The sequence below is a fragment of the Heterodontus francisci genome, chromosome 11 (assembly GCF_036365525.1).
Source record: "Heterodontus francisci isolate sHetFra1 chromosome 11, sHetFra1.hap1, whole genome shotgun sequence".
NCBI lineage: Eukaryota > Metazoa > Chordata > Chondrichthyes > Heterodontiformes > Heterodontidae > Heterodontus > Heterodontus francisci.
The window spans coordinates 39,972,980-39,994,381 of NC_090381.1; the positions used below are offsets into that span (position 1 = coordinate 39,972,980).

Consider the following 21,402-nt stretch of genomic DNA (forward strand, 5'->3'; position numbering starts at 1 on the left):
CCTGGAGGATACAAAGGAAAAAAAGAAGAGGAAAGCTAAGCATAAATGTACATTGCTTGGCCAGGCAACAGTTTTCAATTTAACGAAGTCCAACTTATGTAGAAATGCATGGAAGTTACAAAACAGAAACATGCCATTTGGTCCTGACAGTCTGTGTCAACATTGACCCTCCACAAGAGCAAATAGGCGTAATCACATTTATCTGCCCCTTTATCATATCTCTGTATCTCCTTTTTCTTTATCCAGCAATATAATCTAATCTTGAATTCTGAGACTGCACTGGGTTTATGTATGGAAATGGAGACAATGGCAAGTCATAAGTAACCGTAATACAACACCGCAGTCCATGTAATGATGAGTTCACGAACAAACATGATTACATTTCTGAAACCAATGACTGAGCCAAGAGCAGATAAAATAGTAGTTTGACACAAGTGTGATGATATTGCATCAGTAATGCTGAGTTAAAAAGAAATATAGAGTCATATGCAATCAAATGGGCATGAAACATGAGCAAATGTTCCACAGATCAGGCTGAATTTAATCAGGGCAGCGGGGGCCCCAAAGACAGGCCCGAAAGCTGGGGGCAACCTCGACCATTTGTGGGAATTTGGCTGCATTTTTGGCCCATTCGGCAACTAATTAGTTGCCATCAGGACTTCTGTCCCTTTAAAGGATGTGAGCCCGCCTCTAAGAGCTGCCGGCCAATTGGAGGCCAGAAGTTCTTCAGTTACAGCAGTGCCACCGGGAGCACACAAGTAAAGGGATGCAGCAATGGACACCACCCTTGCAATGAAGTGAATGGGTCTGCGATCGCTGGGGCAGTGCTTGGGTGTGTGAGGTGGTGAGGGCAGATGGGTGTTATCACAGGGGCGGCCATTGCAGAGGGACGGCCCCTCTGTGGGCACAGAGTGCAAAATTAGGAGGGGCATATCCCTTCCCAAGCCTGCTGGGAGGCGACCATGGTTCACCAGGCGGTCTATCCCCTCGGTGAAGGGCCCAACTCCCATTGGTAAAGTGGCATTGGGAAAAGGTTGTGAATTGGCTGCTTAAATGGCTCAATTGGCATCTGAGTGGGAGGGCTGTCCTCCACCTTCCCCACCGCTGGCAAAATCTCAAGGCAGCAGGAAGGTGATGGGCACTCGACCCTTCTGCCTTCCTTCACCAATTTAGTAGGCCACCTCCCAACCCATTCCTAGAAAGCGGGAACATTCCGCCCATCATATACAGAATACACCTGCTGGGACAAATTTTATAGCCCCCACCAACGACAGGAGGGCTGGAAAATGCCTCTGGCAGAGGCCCGCCATGGGCCTCGACTCTGGAAAGGGCCGGCCCGATATTGTTGGTGGCAACAAGGCCATGTGACACCCCCCCCCCCCCACCCACCCCCCCTCCCCGCCCCCTGCTGCTCAGGGATTGGAGCAGAATTTTAATTTGAAAATCATGCAAATTAAAGAATTAATCACTTAATCCATCTGTCCTGCTCCAATTTTGGGCACTGGTGGGGAGGGGGGGATCAGGTAAGTATTTCAGTGTGGCGGGGGGAGCAGGGTCAAACTAATCTGATTGGTGTAAGGGATGGTGGGAAGGGGTTGAAGTGAAAAGTTTATAAGCTTTGAGGGGGGGAATGTCAGGTACACAAGGTAAGTATTTTGGGGGGGAAAGGGCAAGGAAAGAACTGTATGGTTATTGGGGGGGGGTGGTGGGAGAGTCGCTATAAACATTAATTTAATATTTTTAATAAAATTTAACAGGCCTATCTCTTTAAATATTTAAACTAAATTGAAGGGCTGGAAGCTCTTTAAAAATGGCGTCGCGCCTGAGCAATGGCACCTGACTCCATTGCCGGGGACGGACCAGCTTTCCCACCATCAACTTCATTCGCATTTTCCACAACCTCTGTCTGTGAACATCTACCCAAAATGAATGCATTTTCTGGTAAGTATTGTAAACTTCTTAAGAAAAGTTCAGTGCTGTGGCTTTTTTTCTGTAACCAATATGACTTCCCGAATGGAAAATATCCTATGATTTAGAATTCAGTGACAAATTTTAACTGAAGCAAATTTTCCAGCAAGGAAGTTGCATCGACAAAGAATTGTGACACCAATTAGAAATTGTGTTACTGCTGAATGTCACAGATTCTATGATTTCCTGGATGATGCACAACCACAAAGTCTCAGAAATTGCTTTTTCATGGATAATTTTCTCTACTTACCCTCCCATTTCCAATTCATGCTTGGATACAGTTAAATATGAACTGGTGACCTTCTGGTATCTCATTCAAATGACAATTCTTATTGTGAAGCTTCCCACATCACAAATCATCTCCATCAATGTTCAAGCATGTTTACTGTCAGTAAGTGCTCCTTGACAGCCATTGAAGCACAAGCCCAGAAACACCAGGTTCAATCACAGCCTCCATTACTACTACATTTGAGATTGTCTAATATAGCTCAACAAGGACTGAATGTGGGACCTTCCAAATCTGCATAGCACAGTACCACAGTACCCATTAATGACTTAGGCCAATTTGTTGAGGATCTGTTCTATCGAGGGGAGATCCTCACTCACATATTCGGAAATTGTGGCTGTACTACCCATGATTTTCTTTCCATTAATTTCAATCAGTGAAAAATCATTGGCATTGCTTCTGTAATGTTCTGATAAATGCATCTAATAGGAAAGGCTTCTCTGCTGGCAACAGATTGGAGATAAATCAATAGTTGGAAAATCAGCCCTACTTGAGTTTTTTGGAACTAAGTGTGACTTTTTAGTAAAAAATACAATAATATGATATTCAATATTCAGACAACTTGTAGTATAAGGGTTTGAAAAGGTTAATGTTGCAGACAGTAAGAGTAATACCTCCCAATGTGATTATAATATAAGAGATCACATGTGTAATAGGCTCGGGAGAATCATCATGAGTAGCAGAAGCTAGACAGGCTTATGAAAAATGCATAGAGTCCAAGTAACTACAATAAATGAGTTACTGTTTAGATTTACAATGGTTCCAAGATCTCTGTGAACCAAGCTCAACCTAGCATCTGAAATGCTAGCAACAATACACAGCACAATTGATATCTGCTGCCTCCCTTTGATCTGTTCTTTGAGTGTTTTGATCAAGTTATCCTGATACTTGTTTGTGAACTCATTGAAAATATCAGAAATATGAAAGACTTTTTGTAGCATGGCAAAAGTATATCGCATGTTGGAATTTGATTGTGGTAGCCTGGTGGTTATGATACTGGATGAATAATCCATAGGCTTGGACAAATGATCTGAGGGACATGAGTTCAAATCTCACCATGGCAGCTGGGAATTTAAATTCACTTAATTAGATAAATATAGAATAAAGGGGTCATATCAATAATGGTAACTGTAAACCTACTGGATTGTTGTAAAAACTCATCTGGTTCACTAATCTCCCTTAGGGAAGGAAATCTGCCAACTTTACCCAGTCTGGCCTCTATGTGACTCCTGAGCCACAGAAATATTGTTGACTCTTAACTGTCCTCTGAAATAGCTGAGCAAGTAACACAGTTACATCAAAACCATTACAATGGTTCAAGAATGTAGCTTACCACCATTTTGTCAAGGGCAATTAGGGATGGGTAATAAATGCTGGTCTTGCCAGTGATGCCGACATCCTGTGAATAAATTTTTAAAAATCCAGTTATTAGACAGATCTCCCAATGATAACTGTATCTGAAGGTGGGATTTAAGAAGAACTAGGAGCAGGCACTCCAGTACATTTGAATTCAACTTTTAGGTACTCTTCAAACATTGAGATATTCGAGTGTGTGGGAGGCCTAGGTTCCATACCTTGTGTTTGAATGGTGAAACCTGACTTGGCCCTAATATTGGGGCTCAGGCCTCATTATAATGGAGCTGGCAAGGTGAAGCAGCCTGCCAGCAAGAAGCAATGCAACTATCACACTGGTCCTAGGGAAGTTAGTCTGGAGTTTGATCCAGGGCCGAGGGTCTGGGATCAGGGTTGGTGTGGGGTGAGGTGGGGGGGTGGGGTTGCAAAGGGATCCTGTCAAGAGATTGGGGATTGCAGGGATTAGTTGCAGATTGGGAGGGTAAACTTGTGGTCTGGTGGTTAGGAGAGGAGGCTGGGGATCTGGAGCCGTGGCGATCAGGGTGCAGGATGTGGAGGAGATGCAGCTGCTCATGTTCTTTAAATGCAGGCTCATGGTATCCCAGCTCCACATTCAGGTAACTGTTATGACCTCAGCTGAGACCGCCAAATTTAGAACAAGAGATATGAACTTCCCATGACCGATTAAAGAATCACACATCAAGATTTTGTGTTTTAAGACTTGTACTATAGCAACTAAACTATAAGTCATCATTAACTAAACAGTACTTAGCAGGTAGCTAATACACTAAATTACAGAGAAAGGTATTTACCATTAACTTATTAACACACTCAAAAACACCACAAAACATTTATACATTACACAATGTTGTCAGTGATAAAGGTATCCTTACAGTGAAAAGTCTCAATTTCCTCCCAGCTACAATGGGTTGAATCTTCCAGTGTCCTTCTCAAAGCCAATGTCCTCTTCGTTCGCTTCTTCCAAGCACATTCAACTGGACTTCCGTTAATAAGACAATCTCTGGTGATCCCATTGGTCTTTTCTCCTCTGTAAACCTTGAGCCTTTGAGCCGAGTTCAAATTAAAGTAACCTTTTGTTGAATCGGTGATCTGAAAGCAGATGTTTCCCTAGAAAAAGCCCACTGGTCTCTCTCTCTCTTCAGGCTGTACAGCTGACTGTTGGTCTTTGTTTCTTCTTTTCAGCCCCCCAGACCTAGGAAAGGCTCTCAAATCTATCCAGAACAAAAGGTTGACAGTTATTTGCCTTTGACCATTCTCAGAGACCATGGGTTAAATTTTGTTCCATCCTTGGAGGCGGGCATGGAGGCTGGGTGGCAAACAAATTGGCAGGGGGTGCCATTCCCATTGTTGCCTAAGCCCTCTGCCATTTATTCCAGGATGGGGAAGGTCATGGGGAAATGCCACCAGGTAAAGCCTCATGACCTCCTAGTGAGGTCGGGGGGGTCCCTTTTTTGGGGACAATCCATGACACCCAGAGGGCCCCCCGGTTGCGATTGCCAAACCCTACCTCCAACACCGCCTCGGGAAGGCAACCCCCATCCTCACCAACCACCACCCGCTCCCCACACCCTGCAGTGCCTCCTGCAGTACCGGTAGTCACCACTGCTCCCAGTGGTTTTTCCGGGACTGCAGAGCTGCCGGCCTTCCGACTGGATTCCTTGTTCTCATGATAACCAAGACTCCTGACATATCTCTGGGCAGATTTTTTATGAGGTCACATGTTTCATCCAAATGTTCACTTTTACATTGCATTAAAGATCACAGTTTTTAAAACATAGCCAAACTACAAGGTTTAGCATTCATAACAAAGCAATATGTGAAAAACCTACCTTGTAGGTTGCAGGTGAACCCAAGGTTACGGTTCCTGAATGCAGCTGACCCAGATGCTTTCCCATGAAAAAGCTCAGTTACATTTAATTATAGTCCATGGAATGCATGCCAACAGTTAAGGTTAAAAGAATGTCTAAAATCTGTGTAAAGTGCTTATGGGCCAGTGCTGAAAGCAAGCAATTGCATCACAGGCAATGACCATCTCCAACCACCTCCCTTTGACATTCAATGGTATTACTGTTGTTCAATGCCCCATTATCAACATCCTGCAGTCACCAGTGACCAGAAACTTAACTGAAACAGCCATATAAATACTGTGGCGAGAAGATCAGGTCAGAGGCTGTGAATTCTGCAGTGAGTAACTGACCTCCTGACTCCCCAAAGCCTTTCCACCATCTACAAGGTATAATGTGATGGAATACTCTCCACTTGCCTGGTTGAGTGCAGCTCCAACAACACTCAAAAAGTTTGCACCATCCAGGATAAAGGAACCTGTTTGATTGCCACCCCATCCACCACATTCACGCCCACCACAACCAGCCCGCCATGGCTGCAGTGTGTACTATCAACAAAATGCTCACCAAGGCTCCTTCAATAGCACCTTCCAAACCCATGACCTCTACCACCTAAAAGGACAAGGGCAGCAGATGCAGGGGAACACCACCACCTGCAAGATCCCACCAAGCCACACACCATCCTGACTTGAACTGTATCGCTGCTTCATCACTGTCGCTGGGTCAAAAACCTGGAACTCTCTACCTAACAGCACAATGGGAGCACCTCCAACACACAGACTGCAGCGGTTCAAGAAGGTGGTTCATCACCACTTTCTCAAGGGTAGTTAGGGATGGGCAATAAATGTTGGCCTTGCCAGCAACAGCTACAACACATGAACAAATTTGGGACATGCTGTGACCATGAAAGGCATAAATACTTATTGTTTTCTTTAGCACAGTGCTGATGATTGATAGTAGACTGATGAAGCGCAAATTAGCCAGATTGGATTTCTCCTGCCTTTTGTGGACAGGACATACCTGATCAATTCTTCACTTTGTTGGGTAGATCCTGCAGCACAAGTCTTCAGTACTGCAGCTGGGATGTTGTTGGGGCCCATAGTTTTTTCTGTATCCAGTGCACTCAGCCATTTCTTGATATCACATGGAATGAATCAAATTAGCTGAAGACTGGCATCTATAATGGTGGGGTCCTCAGGAAGATGCCAAGATGGATTATCCACTTGGTCCTTTTGGCTGAAGCTGATTACAAATGCTCCAGTTTTATCTGTTGCACTGACGTGCTAGGTTATGCCATCATTGAATGGTCATTCATGGATTCTTCTCCTACCATTAAGTGTTTAATTGTCCACTGCCATTCATGACTGGATGTGGCAGGATTGCAGTGCCTGCATCTGATTCATTGATTGTAGGAATGCTTAGGTCTGTCTATAGCATGTTGTTTACTATGCATGTAGTTTTTTGATGAAGTTTCTCCAGATTGGCACCTCATTTTTAGGGACACCTGGTTCTGGTCTGGCAAGCTCTTTACAGTTCTCATTGAACCAAGGTTGGTCCCTTGACTTGATGGCAATTGTAGAGGGATATACCATGCTGTGAGATTACAAATTATGGTAGAATACAATTCTGCTGCCGGTGAAGGTCCTCAGCACCTTGTTTTGAACTGCTAAATCGGTTATGAATCTATCCAATTTAGCACACTGGTAGGACCACACAACACAACATCTCCACAAGAACTGTGCAGTTGCCGCTCCTACCAATGCTGTCATGGATAGATGCATCTGCGACAGGTAGATTGGTGAGGACAAGGTCAAGTAGGTTTTTCTCTCATGTTGGCTCTCTCATCACATGCCCAGTCTGGCAGCTTTGTCCTTCAGGAATCTGCCAGTGAGGTCAGTAGTGGTGCTACTGAGACAATCTTGATGATGGGCATTGAAATCCCCCACCCAGAGTATATTCTGTGCCCTTGATACCCTTAGTGTTCCATCCAAGTGGTTTTCAACGTGGTGGAGTATTGATTCAGCAACTGAAGGAGGGAAGTAGATGCAACTAAAATTTGACATGTCCCTGGGACCAGATGGCCTACATCCTAGGGTTCTAAACGAGATAGCTGCAGAATTAGTGGATGCGCTGGCTATGATTTTCCAGAATTCCTTAGATTCAGGAATGGTCCTATCAGATTGGAAGCTGGCAAATGTTACGCCGCTTTTCAAAAAAGGAGGTAGAGAGAAAACAGGGAACTATAGGCCACTTAGCCTAACATCAGTCGTTGGGAAGATGCTGGAAACTATTATTAAGGAAGTCTTAACATTGCACTTGGAAAAGCATAGTATGATGAGAACAAGTCAACATGGTTTTACTAAAAGGAGATCCTGTTTGACAAATTTGTTAGACATTTTTGAGGATGTAACTAATAGGGTAGATAAAGGGGAAACAGTAGATTAGAACATTACAGCGCAGTACAGGCCCTTCGGCCCTCGATGTTGCGCCGACCTGTGAAACCATCTGACCTACACTATTCCATTTTCATCCATATGTCTATCCAATGACCACTTAAATGCCCTTAAAGTTGGCGAGTCTACTACTGTTGCAGGCAGGGCGCTCCACGCCCCTACTACTCTCTGAGTAAAGAAACTACCTCTGACATCTGTCCTATATCTATCACCCCTCAACTTAAAGCTATGTCCCCTCGTGTTTGCCATCACCATCCGAGGAAAAAGACTCTCACTATCCACCCTATCTAACCCTCTGATTATCTTATATGTCTCTATTAAGTCACCTCTCCTCCTCCTTCTCTCCAACGAAAACAACCTCAAGTCCCTCAGCCTTTCCTCGTAAGACCTTCCCTCCATACCAGGCAACATCCTAGTAAATCTCCTCTGCACCCTTTCCAAAGCTTCCACATCCTTCCTATAATGCGGTGACCAGAACTGCACGCAATACTCCAGGTGCGGCCGCACCAGAGTTTTGTACAGCTGCAGCATGACCTCGTGGCTCCGAAACTCGATCCCCCTACTAATAAAAGCTAACACACCATATGCCTTCTTAACAGCCCTATTAACCTGGGTGGCAACTTTAGATGTAGTATACCTGGATTTTCAAAAGGCATTCGATAAGGTGCCACATAAAAGATTAATAGGCAAGATAAGGGCTCATGGTATAAAAGCAAAATACTGCGGATGCTGGAGATCTGAAATAAAAACAAGAAATGCTGGAACCACTCAGCAGGTCTGGCAACATCTGTGGAAAGAGAAGGGTCACTGACCCGAAACGTTAACTCTGCTTCTCTTTCCACAGATGCTGCCAGACCTGCTGAGTGGTTCCAGCATTTCCTGTTTTTATTTAAGGGCTCATGGTGTTGGGGGTAATATATTAGCATGGATAGAGGATTGGTTATCAAACAGGAAGCAGAGAGTGGGCATAAATTGGGCATTTTAAAGTTGTCAGGTGATGAATAGTGGGGTGCCACAAGGATCAGTGCTGGGGCCTCAGCTATTTACATTCTATATTAATGATTTGGATGAAGAGACAGAGAGTAATGTATTTATGTTTGCTGATGATACAAAGCTCGGTGGAAAGGTAAGCTGCGGGGTGGATGTAGAGAGGCTACAAAGAGATATAGACAGGTTAAGTGAATGGGTAACAAAATAGCAAATGGAGTATAATGTAGGAAAGTGTGAAGTTGTTCACTTTGGTCATAAGAATAGAAAAGAAGAATTTTTTTAAAAGGTGTGAAACTAGTAAGTATTGATGTTCAGAGAGTCTTGTGGGTACTCGTACAAGGAGCGCACAAAGTTAACATGCAGGTGCAGCAGGCTATTAGGAAGTGAAATGGCATGTTGGCCTTTATTGCAAGGGGATTGGAGTACAGGAATAAAGAAGTCTTACTAAAATTGGTCAGGGCTTTGGTGAGACTGCACCTGGAATAGTGTGTGCAGTTTTGGTCTCCACATTTAAGAAAAGATATACTTGCACTGGAGGCAGTGCAGCAAAGATTTATTAAATTGGTCCCTGGGATGAGGGGTTGTCCTGTGATGAGAGGCTGAGTAAATTGGGCCTATATTCTCTGGAGTTTAGAAGAATGAGAGGTGATCTAATTGAGATATACAAGATTCTGAAAGGGCTTGATAGGGTAGAAGCTGAGAGATTGTTCCCATTGGTCAAGGAATCTAGAACATGGGGACACAGTCTCAAGATAAGGAGTCAATTATTCAGGACTGAGATGAGGAGAAATTACTTCACTCAATGGGTTGTGCATGTTTGGAATTCTCTACCCCAGAGGTTTGTGGATGCTCCATCGGATACATTTAAAGCTGGGCTAGTTAGATTTTTGGTTTCGCAGGGAACCAAGGGATATGGGGAGCAGGCAGGAAAGTGGAATCGAAGCCCACGATCAGCCATGGTCAAATTGAATGGCAGAGCAGGCTCGATGGGACCAGATGGTCTACTTCTGCTCCTATTTCTTGTGTTCTCGTGTTCTCGCAGTCAGTGGGAGGTTTCCTGGCCCATTAATGACTTGATGCCTTGGGACATCTTTGGGTCCAGAGACAATGCTGAGGACTCGCAGTGCCACTCCCTCCCTACTGTATGCCATTGTGCTACCATCTCTACTGAGTCTGCCCTGATAGTGGGACAGGACATACCCAGGGATGGTGATGGAGGTGTCTGGAACATTGGCCAAAAGGTATAATTGAGTGAATGTGACTATATCAGGCTGTTGCTTGACTAGTCTGCGGGAGAGTTCTCCTAATTTTGGCACAAGTTCCCCATTGGTCAGTGTGGAGGATCTTGCAAGCTCAGCTGGGCAATGTGTGCCTTTGTTATGTCCTGTGCCAAGGTCGAAGCTGGATGGCCTATCCTGTTTTATTCTTATTGACTTTTTATTGCAGTGGTTTGATACAACTGAGTGGCTTGCTAGCCCATTTCGGAGGGCAGTTAAGAGTTAACCACATTGCTATGGGTCTGGAGTCACATGTAGTTCAGACCAGGTGAGGGCAACAGGTTTCCTTCTCTGAAGAACATTAGTGAACCAAATGGGTTTTTACAGTACTTTGATTGTTTAATGGCTACCTTTACTGATACTCGATTTTTATTCCAGATTTTTATTTATTTACTAAATTGAATTTAAATTCCCCAGCTGCCATGGGGGAATTTGAACTCGTGTCTCTGGATCATCAGTTCAGGGTTCTGGATTACTCAACCAGCAACAGAATCACTGTTTGCTGGAACAATTTCCTGAGTGCATGTCTTTGAAGATATAAATGTTTCAGTCGAAAGTAACAGCTGCCAAGTGCCATCTGCTATCCTGCAGTTAATACATGTTTAGCAACCAAAGTTGTGAAACTTTCTGAGTGCTGTGATCAGGGCCAAAGTGTAACAGATTGTCAGGAACACTTTGTGGCACTCATACTTTGTTAATCTATTTGTTATAAGGTACTAAAGCAAATACAGTGGAAGCTGAAAATCTGAAATAGAAACAGAAAATGCTGGAAATTCTCAGCAGATCAGACAGCATCTATGGAGAAAGAAGCAAAGTTAACTTTTCAGCTCAATGACCTTTTGTTCTCCACAGGCGCTACCGGACCTGCTGAGTGTTTCTGACATTTTCTGTTTTTATTTTATGGTATAAGGTTCTGTTCTAACAATGGCCAATCCACCTTCAGATCTGTAATGTGTTAGCTTATTGCAGCTATAGTAGCACAACACACTTCATCAATCTGGTTAGTAAGGGAGAAAGGAAAAAACAGTGTAAGGTAAGAACAAGATCAGGCTCATCTTGTCATGGCCAGTTCAATGTTTATGTTCGGTCATGAAGACCACCACTTGGTTGAAGCACCTGCAGGGCTGCTGATGCCCAAAGAACAATGTCTGAATATAGACCACCTACAAGGCATGGCACAAGTCAGGAGTGTGATGGAATGCTTTCCACTTGCCTGGATGGGTGCAGCTATAACACCACTCAAGCAGCTTGTCACAATCCAAGTCAAAGTAGTCCATTTGATCCGTAGCCCATCCACCACTTTAAACATTCACGGCGTCAATCACTGGCATCCTGTGTCTGCTGTGTGCATTATCTACAACAAATTGTCAAACCTTTTTCAATACTAGCTCCCAAGCCACAACCACCACCACTTGGAAGGAGAAGGGTAACAGATGCATGGGAACAATATAATCTTCAAGTTCTACTTCAAGTCACACACCATCCAGACTTGGAATCCCTTCATGGTCACTGGATCAAATTCCTGGAACTCCCTACCTAACAGCACTGTGAGAGAATCTTTACTGCACAGACTGGAACAGTTCAAGGAGGCTCATGACCACCTTCTCAAGGGCAAGTAGGGATGGGAAATATGTGCTGGCCTTGGTAGTAATGCCTGTATCCCCAGAATGAATATAAAATAACATCAATTCTTTCAGACGAGAAAGGATATCAGGATAAATTAGAATGAAAATTTAGAGAAATGTTTGTAAAGCTGGTTCTCTTTGCTGATAAATTGTGACTGAAGAGATGGATGTTTGAAAAGCCGTGGAACAAGTTCTCAGCACTCAAAAGAGCTGAACTTGTTTTGATTTTCAGAAGTGTGATTACCTTTTCCCCAATCTTGAAATTAGCACCTCATTCAAATGAAACCACATAGACGTAACTGACACTAACTGCAGACCGCTTTCCTGTGCGCACTTTTATCATAAAAGCTCTGAAAAAGGGAAATAAGTAAACCGTGGCACGCACATCAGGGCAAAAAACCATTTCTAACCTGACTGCATCAGCTTCTGCTGAAGACTCAGATTGCAAAAAAAAGAGAAAATTCTCAGGGAGTATACAATGCATTCCGGTAGATCGCTTCAAATTGCTGTCATTTGCCTGCTATTTGGGACCATCTTTGTGTCAAGCCACTCATGTAAGTGTTGCATTTTTTTAATATCTTCTATGTTTGCTGAATAGATACAATTTTGTTTGAAACAGGCTGCATTATGTAAACGTTATTTTGTATGCTTCATCTCGGACTAAAGCAGCACGTTTGTACTTTTCAGATCTCCGGCCAAGCAGGGTTACTACAAACTGCTGCAAGAACGTGTCTGGGAGGAAAATCCCCTATAATATTACACATTACAGGATACAGAATGCCCTTTCGCCATGTGTGGAAGCTGTAATGTAAGCAATTATTTTTAATCAAACCATCTTAAAATGTTAAATGTTTTTTTTATTCATTTACGAGATGTGGATGTTACTGACAGGCCAGCATTTATTTTTTTTTATTTCCAAAATATACTTTATTCATAAAAATCTGTAAAAATTACATTCCCAAACAGTTTAAAACAGCATCAAGTCAAAGAATACAGACAGTGCAAAGGTGATCAGTTACCTTCTATACAATCATGAGTTGCCTCACAACCCTTCCATTTCATTGTCATGCCATATACATTTTTACATTTACAGCACACATAATTTCTCCGATACAGTTCGAGGGGTTTCCCATGGATCCAGCCCCTCAGTTCAGCTCGGTGGGGGGACCTTACACTGTGGTCTTTCCCCATTGACCCTTTGCTGCGGCTGCCCCAAGCTTTAGTTCGTCCCTCAGCACGTAGTCCTGGACCTTGGAATGTGCCAGTCTGCAACATTCGGTGGTGGACAACTCTTTGCGCTGGAAGACCAGCAAGTTTCGGGCAGACCAAAGGGCGTCTTTCACCGAATTGATAGTCCTCCAGCAGCAGTTGATGTTTGTCTCGGTGTGCGTCCCTGGGAACAGCCCGTAGAGCACAGACTCCTGTGTTACAGAGCTGCTTGGGATGAACCTCGACAAAAACCACTGCATCTCAGGCCAGCATTTATTGTGCGTCCCTAATTGCCCTTGAGAAAATGGTGGTGAGTCGAGTTCTTAAATACTATTGAGTGGCTTGCTAGACCATCTCAGAGGGCAGTTATGAATCAAGCACATTTTTGTTGTCCTGGAATTCCCAGACTAGGTATGGGCATCATATTTCCCTTCCCTAAAGGTCATCAGTGAACCATTTTTTTTTTTGATACTCTGGTAGCTTCTTGGTCATCAATACTTATACTTGATCATTTATTCCAGATTTTTGTTTAATTAATTGAATTTAAATTGCCCAGCTGTCATGGTGGGATTTGAACTCAGATCTCGGGATCATTATTTCAACACTGTCCCCCGCACCCCCCCCCCCCCCCCCCCCCACACATCCCCTCGCTCACATGCCCACATATCGGTCCTGGGATTGCTGCAGTGTTCCAGTGAACATCAAAGCAAGCTTGAGGAACAGCATCTCATTTATCAATTAGGCACGGTACAGCCTGCCGGACTGAACGTTGAATTCAATAATTTCAGAGCATGCCAGGCCCCCCTTTTTATTTTCAGTTCTTTTTTCTTTTTTCTTTTTATTTTATTTTAGTTTGTTTCATCATTAATTTTTTTACCATGTGACTGGCCACTGTTTTTTCATGTTTGTTCTTTGGGCCAAGGCTGCTCTTTTTTCTGTCAATTAACACACTCTCTGCACTAATGCTTTGTCTTTCACCACACCATTAAAATACCAGAAATTACTCATTTCTTCTGACACGGTGCCAGTAAATCATGAAAAATAATCACCAAACTTTTTGTATTTTCCAATTTCCCATAAAGAACAGATGACATGACATTCTTGATATCCCAGAATTCTTTGGCACATGTTGGAAAAGATTTTACTGCCAGTCAACCAAAGTTTGTTTATGTCTAAATGGGTTGGAACAGTGAGTTTCCCACCTTGCTGACTAGGTTCAAAATTGGTTACTAAGAAACTGAAAGTAATGGATTCTTGTAAATAAAAAGAAAAAAAAATGCATTTATATCGCGCTTTTCACAACCACCAGACGTCTCAATGCACTTTACAGCCAATGAAGCACTTTTGAAGTCGAGCCACTGTAGTACTGTAGGAAATGTGGCAGCCGATTTGCACACAGCAAACTGAAATGTAATAATGACTAGATAATTTGTGTTTTTTGTGATGTTGATTGAGGGATAAATGTTGGCCAGGACACTTGGGATACCCCCCAGCTCTTCTTCGAAATAGTGTCATGGACTCTTTTACATCCACCTGAGCAGGTAGATGGGGCCTCAGTTTAATGTCTCTTTCAAAAGACAGCACGTCCAACAATGCAGTGCTTCCTCATCAGCCTTAACTTTGTGCTCAAGCCCCAGAGTGGAACTTGAACACAGAACTTTATGATTCAGAGGTAAGAACACTTCCAACTGAGCCATAGCTGACAAATAGTACAGCTGTGACACTGAGCTAACATATGCAATTAAGTATCAGCTTAGAAATCGCTACAATCAATATGAACATAGATCAAAGGTTTCCAACGATATTCCTTTATCTGCTACATAAGGTATTACTCATTCTGTTAAAATGTGTTAACAGCTCTGGTGCAATAGTTGCTTTTGCTTTTGGGCCTCCTTATCTCGAGAGACAATGGATACGCGCCTGGAGGTGGTCAGTGGTTTGTGAAGCAGCGCCTGGAGTGGCTATAAAGGCCAATTCTGGAGTGACAGGCTCTTCCACAGGTGCTGCAGAGAAATTTGTTTGTCGGGGCTGTTGCACAGTTGGCTCTCCCCTTGCGCCTCTGTCTTTTTTCCTGCCAACTACTAAGTCTCTTCGACTCGCCACAATTTAGCCCTGTCTTTATGGCTGCCCGCCAGCTCTGGCGAATGCTGGCAACTGACTCCCACGACTTGTGATCAATGTCACATGATTTCATGTCGCGTTTGCAGTCGTCTTTATAGCGGAGACATGGACGGCCGGTGGGTCTGATACCAGTGGCGAGCTCGCTGTACAATGTGTCTTTGGGGATCCTGCCATCTTCCATGCGGCTCACATGGCCAAGCCATCTCAAGCGCTGCTGACTCAGTAGTGTGTATAAGCTGTGGGTGTTGGCCGCTTCAAGGACTTCTGTGTTGGAGATATAGTCCTGCCACCTGATGCCAAGTATTCTCCGGAGGCAGCGAAGATGGAATGAATTGAGACGTCGCTCTTGGCTGGCATACGTTGTCCAGGCCTCGCTGCCATAGAGCAAGGTACTGAGGACACAGGCCTGATACACTCGGACTTTTGTGTTCCGTGTCAGTGCGCCATTTTCCCACACTCTCTTGGCCAGTCTGGACATAGCAGTGGAAGCCTTACCCATGCGCTTGTTGATTTCTGCATCTAGAGACAGGTTACTGGTGATAGTTGAGCCTAGGTAGGTGAACTCTTGAACCACTTCCAGAGCGTGGTCGCCAATATTGATGGATGGAGCATTTCTGACGTCCTGCCCCATGATGTTCGTTTTCTTGAGGCTGATGGTTAGGCCAAATTCATTGCAGGCAGCCGCAAACGTGTCGATAAGACTCTGCAGGCACTCTTCAGTGTGAGATGTTAAAGCAGCATCGTCAGCAAAGAGGAGTTCTCTGATGAGGACTTTCCGTACTTTGAACTTCGCTCTTAGACGGGCAAGGTTGAACAACCTGCCCCCTGATCTTGTGTGGAGGAAAATTCCTTCTTCAGAGGATTTGAACGCATGTGAAAGCAGCAGGGAGAAGAAAATCCCAAAAAGTGTGGGTGCGAGAACACAGCCCTGTTTCACACCACTCAGGATAGGAAAGGGCTCTGATGAGGAGCCACCATGTTGAATTGTGCCTTTCATATTGTCATGGTGCAGTAGTGGAGTGGAAAATTTTGCACAAATGTGTTAAATGTTTATTGAGAGGAGAGTCACTCAAATGTATTGAACATTAGCCCACTAATGGGGCGGCACAGTGGCGCAGTGGTTAGCACTACAGCCTCACAGCTCCAGGGACCCAGGTTCGATTCTGGGTACTGCCTGTGTGGAGTTTGCAAGTTCTCCCTGTGTCTGCGTGGGTTTTCTCTGGGTGCTCCGGTTTCCTCCCACAAGCCAAAAGACTTGCAGGTTGATAGGTAAATTGGCCACTATAAATTGTCACTAGTATAGGTAGGTGGTAGGGAAATATAGGGACAGGTGGGGATGTTTGGTAGGAATATGGGATTAGTGTAGTATTAGTATAAAATGGGTGGTTGATGGTCGGCACAGACTCGTTGGGCCGAAGGGCCTGTTTCAGTGTTGTATCTCTAATCTAATCTAATCTAATCTAATAGGATTAACAGTAACTTCTTATCATACATTTATAAATATTAAAGGAACTTTATAAATTCAAGTAAATACTTTTGTTAACTTAACCTAAATAAGTAGCCAAGCATCTAATGTGCACTCTGAATAACAATAGCTTTAAAGAAATGTGTAGATAAGCACAAATCGTCCACTGCAAGTTTCAAGCATCAGCTGTATAAGGTGATAAAAGACAATCCCGTTCTTCCCGTTGTCATTGGTTTTTTTTGTGTATTGTCTTTTTGTCAGCCTTAATTCACACTATTATTGCACACATGAAACCTCCTTATAGTGACTACCAAAGCAAAATACTAGGGATGCAAAAAACTGAAATAAAAACAAAAAATGCTGTAAATACACGGCAGATCTGGCAGCATCTGGATGCCGCCGGATGTACTTATACTTGGCTTATACAATGAGATACCAATTAACAGGAAGAAAAAGTGACAAGGAATACAATAGTGTTTCTATCGTGATGGCATGACTACTTATAGTAAATTTCTTCCTATAATTATCACGATATATAAAGAGCAGCAAAAGGAACTTCACACACCATTGATGGCTCTTGACTCCAGACATTAAGCTGTACACAAAATTCTATGTATTCATCCTCTTCAGAGTTCTAAAAATGTTCTAATTTCTCTGCTGTTTTAGTTTCTACACGGTGGAGAAAGGACCCATCTGTTCTAATCCTGTTGCACGCTGGGTGCCATCAAAAATCAGAGAGATCAAGTAAGTTGAACTTAATGTTAATCGGATCTTTATCTGCTTGGCATGATATTTACTTTCAGTGTTTAATGCAATGCTTATTTCTTCTGCTGTGCTTTAAGTATTTGCAGCCTGAATACTTAGCACACTGCAATGTGAAGTGCCACCGGTTCATTTAACCAACAAAGTGAAAAAGAAAAAGATTCATTTCAGGGATTTCAATTAATTCTGTCTATCTATTGACTTGTTTAAGAGCACTTTTGTTATTGAGAGACTCATAAAATGCCAACAGTGGACTGGATTTCTCCTTGGTGCCTCTGGAGAGCCCCTACTGAAGATAACAAAAGTGCAGGTTTCTATTGGTTTTCCGATAGGGTAGGGTTAGCAATAAGGGAGAGCATGGGCAAAGGTCTCTGCTTAAGCATCAATCTCCTCAAGGCCTCGCACCATAGTAAAAGTACGTTCAGTTGAAACAGTGAGTCTGGATGGCAGGTGGTAAACTGGTTTGAAGTCAGTTATTGTCCTGAATGAGGGAGGTGAATTAACAGTAGTCAACATAAAATCATTCTTCACTTTGAATATTAATTCTCCACCCTCCATCTTTGTAACTCCTCCAATCAGAAGTTCCAAAATGCCATCATTACTGCATGTCCTGTATTCTAGCTGATGCAGTAAGATGGTACTGATATAGTACATTATTACGGTTGCACTACAAAACAGTACAGCCAGTGCAGCACAGCTGATACCCTACCTGATGCAATACAGTACTGTCAGTAAAGTACACCTGATTATCTACCTGATATAATACTGTCCAATACAGCACAACTGATACTCTATCTGATATAATGCAGTACCGTACAATTGGTAAAGCACACCTGATAATCTACCTGACTGAATACAGTACCATATAGCCAGCCCAGCACAGCTGATAATCTACCTGATATAATACAGTACAGCCAGTATAGCACACCTGACACTCCACCTGATATAATACAGTACAGTACAGTCGGTAAGGCACACCTCATACTCTACCTGTTGCAATACAGTACAGTAAAGCCAGTAAAGCACACCTGATACCCTACCTGATATAATACAGTACAGTACAGCCAGCCCAGCACACTTGATAATCTATCTGATATCATAGAGTACAGTGCAGCCAGTACAGCACACTGATACTCTACCTGATATAATACAGTACAGTCAGTAAAGTACATCTGATACTCTACCTGATGTAATACTGTACAGTGCAGCCAGCCCAGCACACCTGATACTCTGAAATAAAAGCAAAATACTGCAGATGCTGGAAATCTGAAATAAACCCAAAAAGTGCTGGAAATAATCAGCAGGACTGGCAGCATCTGCAGTGACCTTTCATCAGCAGTTCCTGACCTGAAACGTTAACTCTACTTCTCTCTCCACAGATGCTGCCAGACCTGCTGATTATTTGTAGCACTTTATGGTTTTATTATACCTGATACTCTACCTGATATAATACAGTATGGTCCAGTAAATCTGACACTCCAGCTAAGAATACAGCTAGTGTACTCAAGTTAATCCTGATGATACTGAACATTAAAGACATGTTGTATTAAAGAGCACAATTTAACAAGAAAATATTTAATGACACCAGATTTTTGTTAAGAATCTCCTTTGAGTTATTCTGCTAACTTTCTATTCTGCAGGATTGTGTCCTAATAGCAAACAGTTGTTTTCAAATGAAGCAGGCTTTTTCCTGACTTCGTCAATGTCTGCTCCATGATTTTTGGGCACATTTCTCATGATGCATTGCTAGTTAGTAATATTCATTCCTCTTCTCTCTTCTATTTTCCAACTTTCCCCTCTCTCACCATCCTTTCTTTCTCTATTTTATTGATACTTCTCTATTCAGAGCTTCGTCGACTTGCCTCCGTTTTGTTCCTCTGACTACACCATCTTCCTTCTCCCTGCATCCTAGGGTGAAGTCAAGACTCCTCATCCAGCCTATTTTTACTCATCCTTTCCCAGGATCTCAAATGCAGTAAAAGTCCTTATAGCTCTTAGACTTTTCTTCTATAATCTTAACATCACCTTAAAATTAATTTCTCATTTACCTCATCATTGCTTTCATTCTTTTTAACCTTGGCAACATGGACCTTGACTTTTCATCTACGTTTCTCAATGCAAAAAATAGATTTCATCCATCTCTCCCTCACTTGTTTTTTCTGTAACAGTTTTCATGTTGATTTTGTCCTGGGTCCAGGTATGAATTTTTCTCTTGTTCGTTCTTGGCAAATATCTCTCTTGCCTAAAGAGTGTTCCAGTATTGTATTGACACATTCCTATCAAACATCTAGGTTCATTAAAAAGATCATGTCAGTGCTTTGAGGTTATATTATTTTATTTTTTGTTTCTTTCAAGTAACAGGATGGAGACTGGCAGTGCCTAAGAATGACAAAGGGATGAAAACAGACACCATTTTTCAGTTACGCAATTACCTTTATTTTTTACAGAAACTCCATGGATCTCAAATTTTCTGTATGTAATAATATTCAAGTAAAAAATTGTGCCTGATATTTGAATACTCTGAACTTCTCAAAATCCTTGATTGGAAGGTAAATATCAACAATGAATGTCAAGATGTTTTATTCTCACCTTGTAAATTGAATTCTCAAGTCAGTCATAGCACTCAAGCTTAATCAGACTACCCAGGGATGATACTGATTACCTGTAGAATTAATCAGGATATTTTATTTGTAATCCTATAATCTTTCAATTATTTCATTACTTAGCTTGGCTTTATGCTTTAGAATACTCTATGTACTATGCTTCAAAGCTTAAAGTATGCACAATTTTATTGAGAAGTGCAATGCAAGTAAGATATTTTAATGCATGAAATGCATCAATAATATGATACCTGAGAGCACTGTTAGATGTAGGATTCCAAATTGAGAGCTCTACTCATAATCCAAGTCTCATTTTCAGAGATTTAGTCGATTATAAGGTAGTTAGTGCAAAACATATTTGTGCAGTAATGATGTTCCGCTCCCGAGATGTCTTCAGCATGTTTTATATATGTGTGATAATATGTGCCAATTACTAAATACGATGGAATATCAATACTGACACAACTATGTTTGTTTTATATTGCTAGGGAACTGAACATTTGTAAGGCTTTGTAACATTCAGTTGCGATGTTTTATTTGCATTTTTATTAGGCAAAGGTATAGAGGGATATCGAGTTAAGGCATTAAATTAAGTTGAGGTACAGATTGATCTGCTTGAATGGCTGAATGGCTTACTCCTTTTCATAGGTTCTTAGAATGTCTGCCATTACATGCTTGAACACAAAAATGGATCTAACACTGCTTGGGAGCAAATTGCAATTCTGAAATTTAACCAAAAGCCTCAGAGAATATTATTAATAAGAGTTCCATTGTTAATGTAGATTCTTTGCATTATACACAGCTATATTAAAATGGTATTAGGGAGGCAGCATTAGTCATCAACACATGAGGAATTTATTTTAGGTAGATTCCAAAGCATGCTCAGCATTTATTTTTCTATGATACAAACTTAGACTTTGTTTTTCCTTATGAATAAAGATAATGTAGCCTCCAAAAAACTGCCTCATGTGTATTCCTTAGATCCACTTCATACAAGCATTGATATGGCAATAATGTTTCTACAGATATATTGCATCCTAAAATATTTTCCATGCATTTCCTTGGAAACGAAATATTCACACGTTTCTCTAATTTTTCTGATTAAAGTGATACCACGAGTGTTATAAACGGTTTTCTTTCTAACCAGTGACTCCATATGATAAACTCTCCTCCTCCCCATGAAGTTTTACTGCAGCCTTTTCAATTACTTTGTCATTCAGGAATTATTCATTTAGTCTCGCTGTGGAGTCATTTATGTCAGCTTGGCTTAGTTGACAACATGTTTGTCAGAAGGTCACGTTTTCACGGCAGTGCTATTGATTTGATCACGTAATGCACATAAGCATTGCATTGTCATTGTGCCATCTGTTGGATGAGACAGTCAACCCAGGCTCCATTTGCCTTCCCAAGGAGTCATACAGGATTCCA

General features: G+C 42.3%; 1 protein-coding gene across 1 annotated transcript; it reads left to right on the forward strand.

Moving 5' to 3' along the window:
* The first annotated feature begins 12,156 nt into the window (after window positions 1-12,156).
* On the forward strand, window positions 12,157-20,933 carry LOC137375203 (eotaxin-like). The gene is made up of 4 exons (XM_068042005.1): window positions 12,157-12,371; window positions 12,505-12,625; window positions 17,279-17,356; window positions 19,730-20,933. The coding sequence occupies exons 1-4, from the start codon at window positions 12,296-12,298 to the stop codon at window positions 19,755-19,757; spliced, it is 303 nt and encodes a 100-aa protein (XP_067898106.1). The 5' UTR covers window positions 12,157-12,295; the 3' UTR covers window positions 19,758-20,933.
* The last annotated feature ends 469 nt before the right edge of the window (window positions 20,934-21,402 follow it).

Excerpts from the sequence above, each read along its gene's own strand:
- LOC137375203 (XM_068042005.1), top strand. The coding sequence starts at position 12,296 with ATGCATTCCGGTAGATCGCTTCAAATTGCTGTCATTTGCCTGCTATTT. Across the intron at positions 12,372-12,504 it reads CTTTGTGTCAAGCCACTCAT|ATCTCCGGCCAAGCAGGGTT; the intron begins GTAAGTGTTGCA and ends TGTACTTTTCAG. Across the intron at positions 12,626-17,278 it reads CCATGTGTGGAAGCTGTAAT|TTTCTACACGGTGGAGAAAG; the intron begins GTAAGCAATTAT and ends CTGCTGTTTTAG.